Genomic DNA, 20,940 nt, shown 5'->3' with positions numbered 1-20,940 from the left:
AAATGGAAAGTCACCTTTGGAATCCAAGTTGCCTTCCCCATTGAAACAAGGTTTGATGTTCCCATATGCCACAATTTTTAAGGTTGAAGACTAATCACAATTCCATGCAAGTCCTTGCATGGATCCATGACCACTCCCTTGCAGGCAAAATAATGAAAGTAGTCAATAAGAATGCGTAATCAGGATGCCACATAATCCTTCCCATTCTCAAATTCTTATGAAGTATCTTTTTTTGACCAGATTCAAATTTTACAAGAAACCGAGGATTCAAATGGTCAGAATACTAAATATGACAAAGTGGACTACACCCATTACAAAGGAGATTATGAACAAATGACAGCCATTGGACATTCCTGATTCCTGCCCGGATCGCCTTACCATACTCTTATAACAACTATAGTGGAGAAAGACATCCTTACTGTAATTGGTCAAGTCTAGCTGTATACATGAGTCAAGACAAGAGTCCAGCCATAAGTCATTTTTGTAAAGTTTGGAAATTGTGTCCATGCAGTGAAGATTTACTACTGCTCTTCATTGCATGGATAATCTTAACGATCAAGATTTTTAAGGAACATCACAGAACCAGAAACATTTGTCTATATCTAGGAGCCCTTAAAGATCCTATGGATTACAGAAGTAAAACATAGAATAACTGTAACACATCATTTAACTTGATTGATTAAAATTTCTTGACAATCCACAGAATAACACTGGTAAATCGTCTTAAAAGTCCTTGTGACTCTGGCTCTCCATTAATACAAGGCCAGAAACTGAAATCTTCCATGTTTTGTCAGTCCTTGTCTTTAAGGAATTTGTTACAACCACCCTTAAGGTATACCTTACTAGATCTCTTCAGCTGTAAAGGAAATCATTTTATGCTATTAGGATAAGAATTCAGGATAAACTGAACATCTATGCCCTCTTTCCATCCTCATCATTGTTGAATCTATTGCATCAGGCAAACATTACAAGTTTGTTGCCAATATATTTTGTTGACTGACTTGCACAATCATGAACACCACATTGGGATGGACCACAAAAGCTCCATGTTTGACTCACCTTGACTGGAAGTGTCCCTTAAAATCATACTACACATTGCCGGTTGCCCATCTTTTCAACCAAGAAATTTGTGTGGCGTTATACCTTATTGCTTTAAATGACTCGACACATTTTGTAATTGGATTCCAAATGGCAGCACCTCAGTTGAGGTCCATTGGGACCACCTGAAAATGTTAAATTAGCATGCATTTAATCTGGCAGCGTGTACTAGATGAAAAAAGAGTGATGATACTTTGTAATTAACCTTCTGTATACAATAGTACCAATCTTCATGTCTTGTCATTGGGTATTAATGCTTCATCTGAGTCTGTGTTTGGGGTTACCGACTGGAGAAAATGGTAGTACTTTCAGAAGAATTTTGGAACCAGGGCAAGGAATACGATTACAATGGAGTAGGATGGAATGTATTGATCAAGGTTATCAGTGGGTTAAGCAAGCTATATGTCAAATATACCTGGAAGTTTCCAACATGAACAAGTTTCTATAAAGTAATATTCCATGATCCTATTTGTAAACCTGTGCAATTCTCTATAAATATAAATGTATGTTAGTGAATACCACAAACCAGGTTGAATTCAATGAATACAATGTGCTTAAGATTTTTTCATTGGATTTCATTGCAATTTTTTTTATTGGCACCATAACACAAATTAAAAATGTGCTACTTAGCCAATAACTATATGGAATACGGTAATTCATCCTCAAGGGCCAGGGAATTTTCAAGCGTATTCCACAGCGCTTTGTGCCAAGATGGTACACCTCCAGGTAATCTTGACGTTCTTCCCAGACCCATTCTATGACCCAAAGGTTCTTGCATAAAATACAAGCAAACTTTTGTATGCTATCAGCAGAATTCAATGAGTGTCATACATTTCTTCATGGTATTGATGCTCCAGTTTATCTGTACCTCATTCACGCATGTTGTGTTGGTTGAACACAACCTACTTGAGTAGAATCTGACATATTCTATGACATATCTTGTACTCACTGTAGTTTAGCATGTGTACAGTTCCAGGTTTTCAAGGTCTCTGCTGGTCTGTTGTATACATTTAAATTGTATTAATCATGTGCCCAATTGCCATTCTATGAGACAGTCCTAAGCATTTCAGAGCTGAAATCATTATCTATATCATTCTTTCAGCAGCATACCTTAAATTAGCATAGACCACATGAGTTTCTTTTACTGTAAACATCAAATGCAACATGGCCAAATAAGACTGCTAGTGACTAACCACAGGCAGTACGCCCGATGATTGTTGACTGGATTGATAAATGCATTTTCCAAGGCTCAGAGGTGCCTCTAATTCCTATGAGATTACATGTACACAGATTGTTCCATAATTCTCGAAGAGCTGAAAGATGTTATGCTTCACATAATCATTATTATAAAGACCATAAAATACTGAACTCCACCTAAAATGGAGAAATGGCAGATAAATCATCCCCAGTTAGCTCACTTACTCCCCAGACATGGCTTGATAGATTGAAACCAACTAGCATGATTGTAACCAACTACCATGATTTAAAAATAGTAATAAAACATGCAGTATAGCTACCTTGCCACCAAGAAATCATGGACATGGCTGGCTAGTTAGCCAACTTTGCTTGTAAAACTAAAGACAAGGTTATGTAACTATGAATAACCTGCTAAATTAATTTACCCTGTTTCAGCCTTGGTAGCATTGACATTTGCCTATGAAGGTTATGTATCATGGAATGGCAAGAGTACCAACCAGAGGCAATGTGCTAGCCCCAACATACCTCTGATAATTGTTGTGTAGTGTCAAAGCAACTTCAAAACAATTCATAAGCTAAAATGTGTACAGGTCAGTGGTCAGGAACCACCTTTACTAGGGTAGCTTATGTCACAATAGCAGCCAAAGAATGTGCTCCATATGCAAAGCACAGTGAACTTCAGACTTTCTTTGCTTAAGTACTAATCAGACCAAAGTAGAAATGAAATGACAAGTTGGGGAAGGGGGGGGGGGGTGTAATTGCAGCCAGTATCTACACCAGGCATAAGTATGTATCACCTGTATTTTTAAAATGGTTTAATGATCTCAGAATAAAACAAAACCAATCCGTCTCCAGACAACTGATCACCTGTATTGCAGATGTCCATTTAACATGTTGCTGTTTCACTGTCCCTGCTGAGTTTGTCAACTAAGGTCACCTGCTATGCATGGATGTTTGATTCTGGGGTCTTTTAATTGTGTATGTGGCTTTTGCTGCACGGAATAATTCTCAAGATGCCCATTTCCCCTTCATTCCCACAAGGATTCTGTTGTACTACTGGATGCAGAAGCATGCATAAAAATACGCTTTCCTTTCTCTAATTAAATAAGACTCTTACAGAGAATCACTTTGTCTGGCAATACAGGTCAGACTCTTTATATATATATATAGAATGTGAAGACGTAATTTAACAGATTATAAGAAATATATATGATAAAAGTGATTCCAGTCAATACTAAGCAGAGAACAGTAACTGATTCCAAACAAAGAAAGCATTTCCTTTTATTGTAATGGCACAAAGAACACTTACCCAGGAAGAGTGTATCATATTTGGCACTGGAAAAAAGATACAAGAGCTAAATTCTGGTGATAACTCCCAAATCTGAAACAAGCTTTCGCAGTTTGAGTTCTGAGAACACATGACATGGTCCTTGTCTTTTCAAAATTCTGAGACTAAGATGACCAAGCCATCCCATGTCCCCAGATGGCATCTTGAAAATAGTTCCATGGATCCATTAGATCTCTTTAGCATCCTCCAGTCCTCAAGACACATTCAAGACATACAATCATCTCTACAACTTAAATAAACTTAACCCAATTAACAAATGCCAAACCATACTGCTTCATTCTTAAGGACTCATCCTTTCATCACGAAGAGTATCAAGCATTGAGCTGTAAAAATCAATTGAGAACATCTCCAAAGCCATCACTTTGAACCAAGGATGAAAGGAAAGTGTAGGTTAGGAATGAACCACTGTGAACTACTACCGCTACCATTCAAGAATCAGTACAGTACAAATTATAAAGAAATATGGACAAATAATCAGGAGGAGAAATGTAAAAGCAATTTAACATGATGCCCATGACAATAAAATAGTCATTTTGGGTCTATGGATTGACCTTAATTCCAGACATTTGAAGCTCAGGCCCCATTGACAACAGTTTAATCCTGGAGAGATAAATACGTAAAGGAGGGGGAAATCACGAGCAGAATTTTGAGCATGTCACCGAGGTAGCCATGAGCCACAGCCTTGTTGAGCCTTTTGTGTGTTGAGCAGAAGAGTGAAAGCTAGCTCCAATAAGAGCACAGGAGACTTATTTATTTTATAAAATATGAATACATTTCAGAATTCTGTATATATCTCCACTTTCCTAAGACTAGCTGTGACTCCACTCATTACAACAGCCCAACCGATAATTATTTACATGTCATCAGCAGAATGGAAGCAAGCTCATTGCAACTAATAACATCTGGAAATAGAAAACTAGTGGCCCTCAGACAGAACCCTGGGGAACACCATGGGGTTGAGGGTGAAACCATCAGAGAACTGCACCAGCATCTTTTCCATGTATTCTAAGATCACAATTTACAATATCAAGCAGCACTTTTTATCAAGATAAAGGTGAACATAACATACTCAACCATCAGCAGACATAAGACATAAGCAGGTAATTTCTTACACAAACAAGGGCAGTTTCAATGCTTTGCTTGGCTCTAAACCTGGACAAACTCAGAAAATTTAGAAATTCAACAGTATATACTTCTGTAGCTGGGAAAGAATTACATGCTGGAGAAAGGCAAAATTGCCAAGAAAGGCAAACTGAAAACTGGCCAGAAAGAATTTAGGTTCAGAATTGTGTACTATTTTTATGTCAAAACCTCAAAGTTTATTGAAGTTAAAAAAATCTCATTTGAAATTCAGTTTAACATATAAAATCCCAGATTGCCACATAATTTTCATTCACTTTCACAAAACTGTTATTGAGAATGCCTATCCTGAACAGTTCTAATCTTCTGCTGAAACCATTATAGTACCAGTTAAATTCGGTGTAATCAACATTTAATTAATTAGCAATCAAAATTCTCCCAACATATTTGAAAAGTCAAGGACCACACAGCGGCGTTTATGAAGGTGATAATATCACCCAATACTATCTGAACCATGAGCACTCTGGTGCTGTAGGAACGTGGCCAGGCAAGAAAAGGTCTGGGTGCATTCTGTGCACTCATACAGCACTTCTGCCGGGGCTGTTCCATTACCCTCTTCCTCCTCTGTATCTTCTTCCTCCTCCATTTCCTCATCATCATGTTCCAAGGCTAAGGCAGGGTCCTGGCTGGATGTGGTAGTGGAGGATGTTTGCACATCCTTGTCATCTTTCCCCGGAGATTGATTTTGGTGAGTGTCAAGATGGCGCTTGAGGGATGATGCGTGCTGGAATCGGCGTGGACAATGGGGGCATTTGTGCACCTCACCAGCAAGCTCCCTTCTATGGTAACGCTGGTGACGCTGGTAAACACATAGCAATCCAAAGCCCTTGCCACAATCATTACACTGGAAGGTCACCCGAGGCTTTGGTGAAGAGGACGATTCTTTGGAATCTGGGGGATGTTGACTATTGCAGCTGTGGCTGTCCAATTCAGATTTGTCTGAAAATGTATTTCCACATTTTGAGCAAGGAAAGGCATTGCTTTCCCTTTTGTTTTCGGATGTGCTTTTCTCCACTGTGAGCTTTACTTGCGTCCCTTGATCTTTCTGGTCCCTTTTGCTTTCTACCGCACCTCCTTCTGTCTCGGGCTTTGATGGTGGTACTTCCGAATTATGATACATTGCTATATGCCTCCTTACATCACAACGCTGTGGAAAGTGTCTCCCACAGAAAACACAGGTGTGCAGAGTCCCCTTGTGGTATCGCATATGCCTTGAAAGACTGCTGGAATGCACAAATACACGGTGGCAGAGTTTGCATGGATACACTCGGGCATTGTGGTTAGCTTGATTCCCACGTGGGGGCCTACCCCGCGGTTTTGTCTCCTTGCTAGCTGCCCTACTCTCAATTGGCTGCTTTGCTGATTCTAGGTTTACTAAATCTTCCTGCGCCTGATGAGAGAGGTGGTGCTGCTTTAAGTCAGATAATTGCTGGAAACGATTCCCACATAAACCACAGCGGTAAGGTCTGAAAGTGGTATTGAGATTCGGGACATTTGTTTCACTTGAATTTTTCTTATAGGCAGGCATATCTATATTGGGTTTACTACGGGTATCATGTACTGTCTCCTTCTGCATGGGAGGTCTCTGGGTGGCTGAAGGAGAATATGTGGACACAGAGGGGACATGAGAGATTTTTCCATGAGCATGACTAAGCAAATGGCTCTGCAAATCAGAAAGCCAGAAAAAACGTAGTCCACACATCTTACAGGGATATGACTTGTCAGTGGCGTTGTCTTGGCCTTCTCCAAACTTCCTGAAGGGCTTGGACCCTGCAGTGCCATGCCTTTCATCTTGGTGAGCTCGTAAGGCCTCCTGTTTAAGGAAACGCTTTCCACATTGCTTGCAGCTATAAAATCGCTCATGGGCATGATCTTGAAGGTGCTGCCGCAACTCCTCTCGTTCACCAAAGACTCTGCAGCACAAGGTGCACTTATAGCTCCGTTCCAACGTGCGGTAGCGCTGATGTCTTTGTAAGGCTAGCCGCGTGCTGAATACCTGGCTACATGTCTCACATCGGAAGCGTGCAGGTCGTGGAGGAACAAGGGTGTTAACACCATTACCGCTCTCTGCTGCCTTAGGTGTTGCAAGGATCACGGGGGAGGCCTGGGGATCCATAGAGGGGGCATGAGGAGTGGCTTGAATGACAGAGGTAGGCTGGGACTCCATTGGGGGGGCATGAGGAGCTGCCAGAATTACAGGTGTAGGTTGGGATTCAAGAGGGGGTGCATGAGGTGGGGCCTGAATGACAGAGGTTGGTTGGGACTCCATCAGGGGCGCATGAGGGGTAGAGAGAATCACAGGAGTAGGCTGGGACTCCAAACGAGGGGATTGAGTAGATGCTAGTATCATTGGGGTTGGCTGAGATGCAAGAGGGGAGGCTTGACTCCATGCTAAAATTGGGGAGGAAGGTTTACCAATGGGAGGTGAAGTGTAGTTAAACTCTGCCGCTGACCGGTTAACCACTGTAAGCATTCCATTTTCATGGAGCGCAAACTCAAGAGGTGCCCCAAAGCCATTGGTGTGGCAGTCATACGGGAAGGGTTCCACAGGCCCATGTACAGCCATGTGAGTCAGAAGATCAGGGTAGTGGCTGAAACCCTCCCCACATTCAGTACAGATGAAGGCAGCTGCCCCACCTACCTGCTCACCACAACTGGTATAGTCCACCAGGGAGTATTCCATGATAAGAGGAGAAAGGGTTTTGATTGCAGCGGCGACAGTAATACCAAAATAGCTTTTTATGGGTGTGGGGAACTCAGTCAATTAAAAATATGTTTTTTTTAATTGTGGTCATTCTGAAGATACTGTTGGAAAGGGAAACATCTTTCTGTATCATTAAGCCTCTGCAAGTCACCTTTTTGACATAAAACATGTAAGACAGCAATGTGCAGAACTAATTAGACTGACCGGAAAGGCTTTGGGAAATGGTACAATGTAATGAGTGATGGACTGAATAACCTTTTGCCACTGTGACAATCATTAAAAGTGCAGAGTCCCTTATACAGAGTTAGTGCAACATTTAACTCTTGGAAAAATGCATGATAAAGAACTTGATTTTATCACTTCATGGTCGTTAAAGAGTTCCAACAGTCTATTTCTGTAAAGATTAACCATTTTGTGCAATTTATTCTGAACACCCAGAGCTGTTGCTCCAGTATGAACTCCTTGAAAATGTTCCAACACATTCCACAGTTAGATTAGGTACCTAGCCTTGGTTTGTGACACCTTGGGTTTGTAGAAGTCCTCTCTTTTGCTCAGATATTTAAAGTGCAAGATTGTACAGAAGTCATCCTTATGACGCCAAGGTTGTTTCCAAGCCACTTCCTCTTCAGACTTGCTGTTAAGCTGGAATTCCTTTAGTTCTTGTAAGGTTGTTGATCACTTCACACAATTTGTGGCATCTTCACTAACCCAAAGAAACCAAGGTAAATAAACGTACACAAATCAACAATGGAACATCTGTTGCTCCTAGGCTATCCTTGCCTTCCAGTTTCCAAAAAACAAAGCTCTCCATATGTCTTGAGGATACAGATGCAGGATTCACTGAAGAAACAGTTGTTCTGTTCACAAAATACCAAAACCTTATTTGTCTCTCCACTTCATGTCTTTAGATCAGCGTCTAAGGAAATGAGACACAAAGGAGAAAGAGATGAGAAGTCAGTGTTCCCATGAACAAATTACAAATGGGTCTCAGTGTTGAGATAGGGAGCTGGCAGAGTGCAACAGAGACTATGGAGAAGGTAATTCTGGTCAAAGTATTAATGCTTTGATTCTTAATTAGAGCACGTGAGAAAGGTTTTGACAAAAGCATGGTTCTGACTGATATAGTTATCTAATGCTAGCTAGTAACAATGAATTTGTATCACAAAAAAGCTCATTCAAAGCATTTAACAAAGTTATTATCTGTAATACAGCAATGCGCAAAATCAAATGAAGGTTTTGAAATTCGTGGTTGGCACTCAAGGCAATATATTTGGTTTTGCAGTAACTAAAATGAACATGGTGCACTGGCAAACATGTTCATGTGACAAAAGCCTGGAAGCTCACTAAACTGGACAAACAGCTAAAGTGGTAAAAATCTCTACATTATGGGAAAAAAGGTTTTATACATACGCTATGTACTGTAGTGTTTTATAAACTTATTTCTTCTCTTGTGAGGAGGGAAACATGAGATAGTGGGTCAAGCTAACAGGGATATACGTCACACTTGGCCAAGTCCCAAGCAAGTCACAAGTCCTTCTAGTCTGACGTGAAATTATAAATCTTTATTTTCAATTCCCAGGCTGAGGGTCAAGGCACTAGCACTGTGGTGCACTGGTGGTACAGTATGGTTTGAAAATATGGTACTGAATGGAATTACAATGGATGAACTTTTTCATATAGGAGTTCAGTATCGTCTGAACCCTTTCCATACCATGGTCTGGCCTGCCTTCTGCTTATGATCCTTTCCATTGCCATCTCTCTCTCCTTTCTAAATGGAAGAGTGTACTGTTTTCACAAAGATCAGAAGGTGGTTTTGTACCAGATATTTATGTACTTTAGAAGCACACCCTTTCCTTATGAACAGTAGAGAAAAAAAAGTAGTTTTGGGCATTTTGACTCTTTATACCGAACTGAATAATTTCATTCAGCTCAGTATGAACATTCATTGAGTGAATTACTGATTCATTCAGTAAACCCCCACCCACCCGAGATGAAGTGCTGATAAAAATACAATACATATTCTCAAATGTTTAATCTTTGACATTTCAATAATGTATAAAAATCCATCCAGAATGTAAATTTTCCATTGCATATACATATCATGACCTACCTTAGAAATGTTGAAATAATAACAATCAAAAAACGGGTCATACAGTATTCGAAGTTGCAGAAAGTGCTCAGAAAGTGTTCAAATGACATCATTGAAAAATAAACAGATACTGACACTCTTATGTAAAAATATGATTTCAACATTCTCTAAAAATAGCAAAACTTTCCATAGGCCTACTTAGTTTTAGAAACATCTACTATCTTTCTTAGGTTGGCTAATATATATCTAGACATTAATGAATTTAGCCATTTAGCAACCTTATCTACAGTACCACGGAAGAATGAGAAGCAAAAATGAACTTAACTTGCATAACCGGTGTAGACTGCTTGGTGAATTTAACCCCTTAACTCAGTGAGCAATTACTATGTTGTTTCCTGAAACGTCATGCATGAAAAATTGCTTTTGACTTTTGTTTCCTGAATGATTGATATCATGCCCATAGCGTGAACCACAGGTTCATCAACAATATACCAATACAAAAGTGCAACTGGTTATTGATACATCCTATGTCCTAAAAATATCTTTGCTATTTAAAATAAAATTTCTGACAATTCCTGTACTCACAGCATAAGGTCAGTTTCATACGAATACTTTCCAAACCAGAGAATATACACCAACTTAAACAGCTACCACAACCACAAAGTCAATAGCTAGGTACTGACTGCAGCTCAACACTGCAGAATTTTTAACTGCATGGTTTCTTGAAATATGTCATCCTGAAGGACACCTTTTACGGACTGAAAATTCCATCACAGTCCAACTCAGAATCTTTTCATTTATGGATGAAACAAAATTGGCGCTACTCTTGCTCCCTGCATCCACTCCAAATGTTAGACTAAATATTCTTTAAAAACGCAATTAAAATCCAGTTAAAATATAAAATAAACAATACATTAAAATATTCTTTTAAAAAGATCAAACTTTCCTCTTAAAATAAAACCACTTCCTCTCTACTTGCCAATAAAATATCTATCCATCCTTAAAATTCAACAGACCTATATAAGCTATTCCGACTTGAGTCCCATGTGAGAAATTCTTGTTGCAACTGCTTAATCTAGCAAGTTAGAAGTTGACAGTACTGCCACCAATCAATACATGAACACTGTGATCAGAACTGTTAACATCTGTGATCCTACCACCTTTGTGCTATGTATTACTCTTGACTCACCTTCAATCACAGCATGCCACTGTTAATGTTTAAGGCAAGTGCCACCTTGTGACCTTGATTTGTATTGTGAAGAAGTAGTCTGAACTAAGAGAGAGAAACCTCAAGGTCACAAGGTGGCAGGAGCCAAAAGACAAGAACCAAATATTGGGATGCACTTATTATCATTATACTTATTATTGTAGCTAGCAAGCTATGTGTTTGTTTGCAAGGTGTAATTTGTATTTGTCAGCAGAATGTGATAGTAACTAGCTAGTTACATTTATTGCTTTGTTTGTATTGTAGCTAGCTAGCTAGATTTGTCTTTGTAAGGTGGTATTTGTACTTTTCAGCTGAATGTGCAAGTAGCTAACTAGATAGCTAATTTGACTTTCACGCACTTTGCTAGCTATCAAACCAATACAGCTTCATCATGTCTCTTATGAACAAATAGTTCATTTTAATATTCGTACTGCAAGCCAAGGTATTGACTTCTAATCTTAAGTACCGTTTGCTAGCTAGCTAGCAACTTAACGTTAGTTAGCTAACTAGCTAGTGTGAAATGCACCAGGTCATTCATTCATTCATTAGTGGATACAACTTTGAATCCAGCAACTGTATCTCTTTTGAATTCTTTTAGGGATCTTTGCTGACCCATCTGGCCATTTTTGTTTTATCTCTTCAGAAGGTAGAGACACAGGTCAAACTTTTGCCATAGATGCTGACTGAAGTTACCCTGCTCCCACCCAAAGCGTAACGTGAGAGCAAAATGGCCGCCACGTGAATAAGGCTAATTATAGTACCACCTATTGGATCTTCTCTGAATCTGCAGCTGAGTAGGCTACTGTTGTCCAAGTCAGACTACAAATAACCAACACAACATTTAGCCAGGCAAAACTGATGCAACACAATAGATAAATATCACTGCCATCAGTGAATGTCTCATTTATTTGCCGATAGGCCGATGGCAGTCAACAAGGCGAATATCGGCCGATACCGATGTACGGCCGATACATCGTTGCATCCCTAACACTTATACATTAAGACCAATTGAAAATGAATTTTTCATTTTCAGTTTTGTTTTGACCTGGGGAACCAGTTGTGTTTAACTATATGCATGGAGATAGAAAAAAAATGTGAAGTCACTCAGAATTTCTGTAAAGCACATCAACTGAATAATAACACCACTGAAACATCAACTTGGAGCATATCTGATCTTGCTATGAAACACCCAAAATGTTCTGTTTGTCAGACATTGTCAGCATTCATGAAGATGCTCTACAAACAAAAAATTAAGAATGGCATACAGTGGTTCTTAAAACAGTAATAACACTCATTATGAATAGCATTAAAAGGTCTACAAAACAAAGCAGAATGCTACAATAGAACATATTAAATAGCATTAATGTACAATTTAGGACACAATAGCTTTCTTCTCCAAAACGTTTTTCACACTTTGAAAGAATCAAAAGACTGCACTCTGCACAAATGCAACATTGTCTTTATTTGGCAAGTACGTTACAATACTACAGCGAACACTAACAATTTTTCTGTTACTCAGTGCTGTCAACGTTATGTCTACCACAATCCATCAACCTTCAGGTTATTACAAGAAGCTGGCTGGCTACATGTGCAACCAATGTTTTTGGCTAACAGCCATCTAGCTAGCTACCTCCCTATAAATAGTATAAGTAACTATCAAACGCTATCTTGGTAACTAGATAAAGAAAAAGGCGGCCATTTTGAATTTCTTCAATTATCATGTTGCATCCATCTAGCTGTCAACATTTGGGAGGGGTTGTACATTTACCCGCAGCCATGTTTTCTAGTCAAGTTGATAACGAGCTAGCCAGCTAATTATTCGTTTTAACGTTGTATATTATACATAGCTCAATGCTTAAAATAGCCTTTCCTGGCAAACCACTGCTGGCGGCCACTCCAGCCAGCTTAATAACTGGGCGTTTGCTGAATACTCCTATTAGTAACACTGATAGGCGGTTCGCTTGCTATGTAACGTTATATTGCACTAGTAGTCACTTTTCAAAACCTGACATGTGCATATTTAACAACGAAACCATCTTGTGAGCTTCCGGGACAGGTCGCTAGCTAACTAACGTTATCTAACGTTGCAGCAGTTAGCTTAAGTTAGTGGTTATAACCCGAGACATCAACGAATTAGCGGTCTGGTGTTAGTTTTTAAAACGCAAGTGAAGTGGCCATGTTCTGCTATCAACGAGAACTGGTTTACGAAGTAGCTAACGTTAACGTAACCATTATTTTTTGTAAGCAGTATACCATGTTTAGAACAGCGAAATGCTCTAGCTGTTAGGTAGTTTGGTTTCCAAATCAACTAAACAAACAACGTGTAACTTTATCCACAAAAATTACATGCACACAAAAACAAAGTAGACTTTCCAGCTAGCCGTCTAGCGAGCCATCATAGCAGATTAGCTAGTGGTTGCTGCTTTTGTTTGATACCGCTGCGTAACTAGTCTAGCTAGCTATTGCGAAGAAAAGGCCTGAAGCTAGCACGTATAGCTACGTTTAATGTCGCTAACGCCTGCTGGCTTGCTACGATTTTAAAATAATTTTTCTGCGACAACCAGTTTACACTTACCAGGACGAAGAGGAGTGGTTTCTATAGAGCTACGCTACGTTAGGGCCACAAACACTTAGTCTTTTTCCCAGTGCTTTTCAAAGTAAGCTTTAACTTACAAATGGTTATCTTATGTTAGCTACGCGGCTAACGCAAACAGCGTAACAAACCACACACTCGTTTACGCCTAGTAGGTAGCTAGCAATCTAACAAAAAGCAACCCAGGGGAAAGAGGGCGGTGACAGTTTTTAGGGGGGTGGAGGAAAAACGAAAAGTCGTTGTGATAGTGACGTTAGCGCAGTGGTTAGAAATACAATAGCTAGCTAGCGCAGAAACGGCACGCAGGGCAATTGTCACACGGGAGGTTGACACTGAATCGCTCCATAATGTTGGCAGCATATTTCTGTTTTATTTTGCATACGAAATGCATAAAATAAGGTGCTATTGATATCCTGAACTAACATGCCTTTGATGCATTTTATATTTTATGTATTTGCATTTTATTTGATCTGAGGGAACCGCTCTAAAAATGACAAATAATCGGGGGGAATGAACCCAGTCATTCCTCAGATAATGTGAATTTGACAGTGCTGGAGGTAGAATTCTTTTTAAACTATTCTCTGTTTTCTTTTGTTAACTATGGATGAGATGGTGAGACTGGCACCTGGTTATTAACAAGTGTTGTTGAATAAGCACACAAACTCCATTTGTCTGGAGCAAATAGCATGTTGGCCATTTATGTTGTGGTTGGGCTTTACCAGTATTCCCTTACCCAGTGTGCACCCATTAAATAAAAAAAAAAAACTGTACAGGTTGCATGAATATTTCAATTTTATTTATCGGTAACTTTTTTTCTTTCAGCAATCCCTCCAACTCACAATCATCCCACTTTCTCAGATGACATGATATTTTGGTGTAAAGCTTCAGTTACAGAGAGCTCCATCCCCAACCTAAATGGATATACTTCAGTTCTTTTGTGCTGGAGGTCTCTCTGGCTAAGATCAGCTGGTAAATGAATGTAATTTAATGTAATGTACACCTCATACTGCCAGCGGATTTAGAGGATGTGCTAGTGGGAGCTAGTTAGTAGGAGCCACGACCCAAGATGGATGACATTAAAAGCATATGAAATCTGTTCTTCACTCTCTGCTTGGAATTTCCTGTACAGGTTTAGCATTGAGTCACAGAGATGTCTTTACTTCTACATCACTTTTCTGTCAGTATATATATACTGATACACACACACACACACACATATATATATATAATTTTTTTTTCTTTTCTTTTTTACTAGTTCCTGCTAATGTCATCTCTAAAGAAAGACGTTAAGTTTTTTTCCTATTGGTTGTAGTGGAGGATTGGTTTGTTTTTATTCCAAGGGGCCTTGTCATTTTTGTCCCAGCATTTGTAAGATAAGCCCCGGCTACACTGACAGTGCTTATGTAACTTGTACTTGTATTTGCCTCTGAAAAGTTAGGTGTATACTTGGTGGACTCTGTCCTTTTCGGTTTCTCCAAACTTTAAATCCCGGAAAAGGGCTAATATGGAATGTCAGCATCTGCTTAATAGGTGAGGATGCAGGGCAGTCTTCCAAAAGGATTGTGACTTTTCACCTTGGGCATTCAGGGTTAAGATGGGGTTCACAGGGTTTACCCTGCAAACACATCCTGCTTGTCCTGTATTTGTTGTATAGGTTGGTGTTTTCATCTAGCTTATTTTCCAGTTTGTGCAATTTTCTTTTACCTCCTATAACTTCTCTTACCCCTCCTGTACCCTTGGATTTTCTTTGTTAGATAATAATATACAAAGAATAAGGCTAATAGTTTACTTGAAAACATTGTACTTAATACATGAGGTGCATGATGTTCAACCCTTCCTACACCTTGTTTTGAAAAAGAGTTACCCTTACCTCTCCACCACTGCTTTAATGCTGGCGTACTATTGTTATGTGCATATGTACATTCCCTTGCTCCCTATTAACTGACAAACATCTACATTACAGTTACATATCAACTTCACACACTGAGTCAAGAATGATATGAATGAGGCTGAAGTTGGCTTCTTATTCACAGCTTCTCATTCGGCTCATTGGAAAGGAAGTTGGTTTCTTACTGCAATGCCATGCTGTTTTTCAGATTTTTTTTACTCTGTGAAGTGCAAATAAAAACTAGCTGTTGCATTTAGAGTTGGACTTAAACTAAGGTTTAATTAGCAACATAAAAATTATTTGATAATAAAATGTAAGTTGATATACAAGTATATGCAGTTGTAGGTTTGTACATGCAGGTAGGATCTATGCAGAAATGGCACAAATTTTGTGGTCTTTTGTTACCATTCCAGCATTTTGAATATGTTTAAGAGGTTAATTTATGTCAGGCCGTTTTTTAAATTAACTTGAAGATACTAGAATAAACATTAGGAGAAAGCTGTTTTTGCCTGGCCTGAAATGATTTAAAAGAGAAGCTAGCTTGGCACAAACAGCAATTTTGTAGTGACACAGAAATTTTTAGTGTGTGTAAAGTATTAATAAACTCCCACCTACATTATCTGCGAAGAGAAGTCACTTTGCGTGTGGCCTGAAATGATTTTAACAATCGAAATGGGAACAGATGATGATTTTGTAGTTACAAATGCATTTGCAATATGTTTAAGATGTTAATTTATGTTGGTCCAATTTTTTTAAATGCTTGCTTAAAGAGACTAACATTCTCTAATTTTCTTCCCGACAGTTCCATTGTTCTATCACGAGGACATAGTTTATGTGTGGTGTGAAGTGTACATACATTTGCAAAGATTTCCTGTCAACTTCCTATGCTTACATGCTATACAAGAACAATACAATATTTTGCATGAAATATTTTAAAGCTTAAATTGCCCACTTAAAATGACATTTTTGCTTGTGTGGAGGGCATACAGTACAGTAATTCCGTTACACACTGGAATAGCTAACATATTATGGAAACCTTACAGTAATAGGCCTTTTACTGCCACAAAACAATGTGTTGTTTCCATGTTTCATTTGTTCAAAAGGGCCTCCAATTAAGCATTATGAGCTTCATCCTCTTCCAGACGTCATGTAATGTTCCACTTGAGTGAAGACTAAAGTGATTTCACTCCTGTTTCTCCAATGAGTCTTTCAATGACTACTCCCCAAACCTTATATGTGGGAAAAAAAAATAAATAAAAAAATATTTCTAAAACTATATTTTTGACAAAAAAAAAAAACAAACACGTCCAACCATGATTTCAGCTCTAATTTTAGCTAGGGCTGTGAGTAGAAAATGAACTTTAAAACTTGATATTCACTCACAGAGTTCAAGTCATGCATATTAAAACCATTAATTCACATGTTTCTATAGTAACAAAGGCTTATAAATTTCCTGTTGTTTTGAGGCTAGCAACAGATGTAGTTTTATGTTCCAGATCTAGCTTATAAATCCTTCAACATACGTATCTGTCAATTTGCTGCTTTGATGTCTTTCACTCATAAGACATACATTTTTTAATCTTTTATACATTTATTACAGATTATACTAAAATTGAAAACAAATACAACGAGCTTCCTTCAATGTCAGAACAACAACACAATATCAAACAACACTTTTGCAGTAAAGATAACATATAGCAATTAAACTGACCAGCTCAATAACATTCACTAAGAAGCTTTTACAAGGATTTACAGCACAAATGTTTGTCATAGCATATAAAACAATTAATATATTTCAAAACAAATGTTAGTAAGGTACATAGATTTCTGTTGTAAGTCTGAATGCATAGTATTATACATTTGTATTGGTAAGCTTCTAATTTTACCAGCTTTTTTGGTTTGTCAGAGCTGCACAGTTAGAATTCTCTATCACCTGACAATTATGAGATGATACTCACTTTGCTCTTTTCTCAGAGCGAGTAAACTCCACTTTTCTGGAGATGAACTTAAAATGAAGTCCTTTGCAACCCTGTTGCTTGGAGAGTATGGAAGTACTGTAGTCCCTGGGTTTATAGCCCAACGTATCCTGATCCCCATTCCAGTGCATAAAATATAGCCACGTAATGGGTTTCTCGCATGTCGAGTGATGATCCCACTGCCTTTACTGGATTCCAGGCTCCAACACTGGTATTCATACTTCTGCATCAGAAAAGGACTTTTCCTTACTGCGACTGTTGATGACGGAGTTTGAATGGGAGTTGGACCGGGACACCTCTTCGGTGAAAGCCGTCTCCAGCACTGTGAGGATGGACTTGCGCACCTTGTCCTTGAAGTCCTGGCCCATGAAAACGTACAGCAGCGGGTTGAGGCAGCTGTTGAGAAAGGCCAGGCTGGTGGCGATGGGGATGCCGATGGTGGTGATGTGATTGAGAGTGCTGTTGTACTCAGCCATGTGGCTGACCATCTCGATCAGAACCAGGATGTGGTAGGGGGCCCAGCACAGGAAGAAGGCGGTGATGACGGCCGCGATGATCTTGAAGGGACGCCCGGAGCGGCCAGAGAAAGAGCGGTTCCTCTTAAGCCTGTGGATGATAACAGCGTAACAGCAGACGATGATGGCGAAGGGGACCACAAAGCCCAAGAGAAAGCGGGTGATGATCATGGCCCGGTGGCGGAATGCCCTCAGCTCCACCACGGCAGGCGTCTCATAGTCCTCCGAGAACGCGAAGTTGTTGAAGCAGTTGATCACGTTCTCATCGTGATAGGCGGGTGCGGTATCCCGGAAGGCAAAATAGGGGGCGCTGAGGATCAGGGCGAGCAGCCAGACAACCAGGCTTACCGCAGATGCTTTGCGGGGGCTACGGTGATTCTGGGCCCAGACCGGATGCACCACGGACACACAGCGGTCCATGCTGATCACCACCAGGATGTAGACGCTGGCAAACATGTTCAGGAAGCTCAGGGTGCTGTTGAGCTTGCACATGAACTTGCCAAAGGGCCAGTGGAAGCCCATGGCTGTGTAGGCCACACTCAAGGGCAGGAAGGCGGTGAAGAGGAAGTCGGCGACAGCCAGGTTGAGGAACCACACCGTGTTCACTGTTTTCTTCATCTTGAATCCCGTCACCCAGATCACCACACCATTCCCCAGCACCCCCAGCACAAAGGCCAGGCAGTAGACTATGAGGGACATGATGTTGAGCGACTTTCTCAGCTCCGCGTGCTCGTCCTCGTAGTAGTCCTCGTAGTACTCCTCCTCTGTACTGTTGTAAGGGAATGTGTGGTTGCTGGGAGCTGTCTCCACACTACTGCCCAGATATGGTGCAGTGGTGGTCTGGAGAAAGGCCATCATTGCTGTTAAACCTAAAAGCAGAGCAGGAGACATCTGAGGGTTTGTTGAAGGCATGTTATTTAACTGCAGGTTATTTAGACTCAAGGCTATTAAACATTCTGCAATTCAGCTGCAAATGTCAAATGTGACCTACTTTTTAAAATTTCTGTATTCCTGCCAAATAGTACCTTCCCTATATGCAAATATATGAGCAGTAATTTAGCCCTACTTAAAAGCATTACAAAGGATTTCTTACAACTCCATTATTGTATCTGTAGTGACCTTTATTTTACACTAGAGGGAGCCAATGTCCTACATACGGCTCTGCAATAGATCCAGTTCTAAAATTACTCAAGAGTGCTGTAAATTCTGTCTGCATCCACATTTTTTTGCATTCATACACCAAAACTTTAGCAGCATATCCTTCAAGTCCTGTAAGTTGCGAGGTGGAGCCGCCTTTGGATCGGATTTGTCGGTCCAGCACATCCCACAGATGCTCAATCAGATTGAGATCTGGAAAATTTGGAGGGCAACACCTTGAACACTTCATCATGTTTCTCAAACCATTCCTGAACAATGTGTGCAGTGTGGCAGGGTGCATTATCCTGCTGAAAGAGGCCACTGCCATCAGGGAATACCATTGCCATGAAGGGGTGTACCTGGTCTGCAACAATGTTTAGTTAGGTGGCATGTGTCAAATTGACGTCCACATGAATGGCCAGACCCAGGGTTTCCCAGCAGAACACTGCCCATAGCATCACATTCCCTCCACTGGCTTGTCGTCTTCCCACAGTGCATCCTGGTGCCATCAGTTCCCCAGGTAAGTGGCGCACACGTACACGGCCATCCACATGATCTAAAAGAAAACGAGGCTCATCGGACCAGGCGACCTTCTTCCACTGCTCCAAGGTCCAGTTCCGATGCTCACATGCCTATTGTAGCCGCTTTCGGCAGTGGACAGGGGTCATCATGGGCACTTTGACCGGTCTGTGCCTACGCAGCCCCATACACAGCAGAGTGTGATGCACTGTGTGCTGTGATACATTCCTCCCGTAACCATCATTAAAATTTTCTGTGACTTGTGCCACAGTAGACCTTCTGTTGGTTCAGACCAGACGGGATAGCCTTCGTTGTCCTCGCGCATCAATGAGCCTTAGGCACCCAACACCCTGTAGCCGGGTTGTGGTTTGTCCCTCCCCGGACCACTGTAGGTAGGTACTCACCACTGCTGACCGGGAGCACCCCACAAGCCTTGCCGTTTCAGAGGTGCTCTGACCCAGTCGTCTGACCATAACAATTTGGCCCTTGTCGCTTAGGTCTTTACGCCTGCCCATTTCTCCTGCATCCAACACGCTGACTATGAGAACTGGTTGTTCGCTTACCATCTAATCTACCCAGACCTTGACATGTGCCCTTGTTTGGAGATGATCAACGTTATTCGGTTCACCTGTGAGTGGTCATAATGTTTTGGCTCATCAGTGTGTGTGTGTGTGTGTGTCTGTGTGTATATATATCATATATATATATATATATATATATATATATATATATATATATATATATATATATAAATAATATATATAATATACATATACATTAAATATATATATATATATATATATATATATATATATATATATATATATATATATAATATACATATACATAATATACATACATAACATACATACATAATAATATATATATATATATATATATATATATATATTTTTTTTTTTTATATATATATCATCGTTTCTCATGGGCAAACGCGTAAGTATTGAAATTGATTTCTGTGAACTACGTTTTAACCGGCACACAATGGTTACCACTATCGCTTTTTGCAATACAAACTCATTTACAACGACATTTCACACACTAGACAACAATCCTTTTTGATAATCAGGCAAAACTTCAACTTACGTTCAGTTACGAAGAAAACGTTTATAATCCAAACTGCAGATGAGTCAGTAGCTCTGCACAGATCCTGGACCCGTCGTCTACTGTCAGTTCAAAGCAACGGCAGGGAGTTTTAGGTTCTCAGAGTGTTGACGTCACGTTTTCGGTTTTAGATTACTGAGACAGTAACTCTACAGCCGAAAAGTGAGTGAAATTTCAATGTGTTTTTTTCCAAACTGTTCTGTTAATCTGTAGCCTATAAGAAAATTTTTGCTAATCAATTTCGATTTTGTGGTATGAAATGGCAACAACACTGTTAAAAGTCGCACAGCTCCATAGCTGGAATCCCACAAAACACAGACTGTTATTATGGGTGACTTCGACATTTAATTACATATCTTGCATTCTCATACAGCAAACCTGTGTTTATTTTGCATGACTCGAGGCGC

The 20,940-nt window shown here is 39.9% G+C and overlaps 2 protein-coding genes across 2 annotated transcripts; both read right to left on the bottom strand.

Annotated features, from left to right (window-relative positions):
- Nucleotides 1-5,126: 5,126 nt before the first annotated feature.
- On the bottom strand, nucleotides 5,127-13,639 carry si:dkeyp-84f3.5 (uncharacterized protein LOC334144 homolog). Its single transcript, XM_036538030.1, has 2 exons — nucleotides 13,359-13,639; nucleotides 5,127-8,403 (listed from the first exon to the last, which is right to left on the bottom strand). Exon 2 carries the CDS (start codon nucleotides 7,464-7,466, stop codon nucleotides 5,217-5,219), a length of 2,250 nt encoding a protein of 749 aa, XP_036393923.1. The 5' UTR covers nucleotides 7,467-8,403; nucleotides 13,359-13,639; the 3' UTR covers nucleotides 5,127-5,216.
- Nucleotides 13,640-17,175: 3,536 nt separating this feature from the next.
- Nucleotides 17,176-20,584, bottom strand: fpr1 (formyl peptide receptor 1). The gene is made up of 2 exons (XM_036538051.1): nucleotides 20,516-20,584; nucleotides 17,176-18,624 (listed from the first exon to the last, which is right to left on the bottom strand). Exon 2 carries the CDS (start codon nucleotides 18,611-18,613, stop codon nucleotides 17,456-17,458), a length of 1,158 nt encoding a protein of 385 aa, XP_036393944.1. The 5' UTR covers nucleotides 18,614-18,624; nucleotides 20,516-20,584; the 3' UTR covers nucleotides 17,176-17,455.
- Between the last annotated feature and the right edge of the window lie 356 nt (nucleotides 20,585-20,940).

This window comes from Megalops cyprinoides, chromosome 10 (assembly GCF_013368585.1).
Source record: "Megalops cyprinoides isolate fMegCyp1 chromosome 10, fMegCyp1.pri, whole genome shotgun sequence".
Lineage (NCBI taxonomy): Eukaryota > Metazoa > Chordata > Actinopteri > Elopiformes > Megalopidae > Megalops > Megalops cyprinoides.
This window is presented reverse-complemented; position numbering and strand designations above follow the sequence as displayed.

Bases quoted from the DNA above. Each gene is read 5' to 3' on its own strand.
- si:dkeyp-84f3.5 (XM_036538030.1), bottom strand. From the start codon at position 7,466: ATGGAATACTCCCTGGTGGACTATACCAGTTGTGGTGAGCAGGTAGGT.
- fpr1 (XM_036538051.1), bottom strand. From the start codon at position 18,613: ATGATGGCCTTTCTCCAGACCACCACTGCACCATATCTGGGCAGTAGT.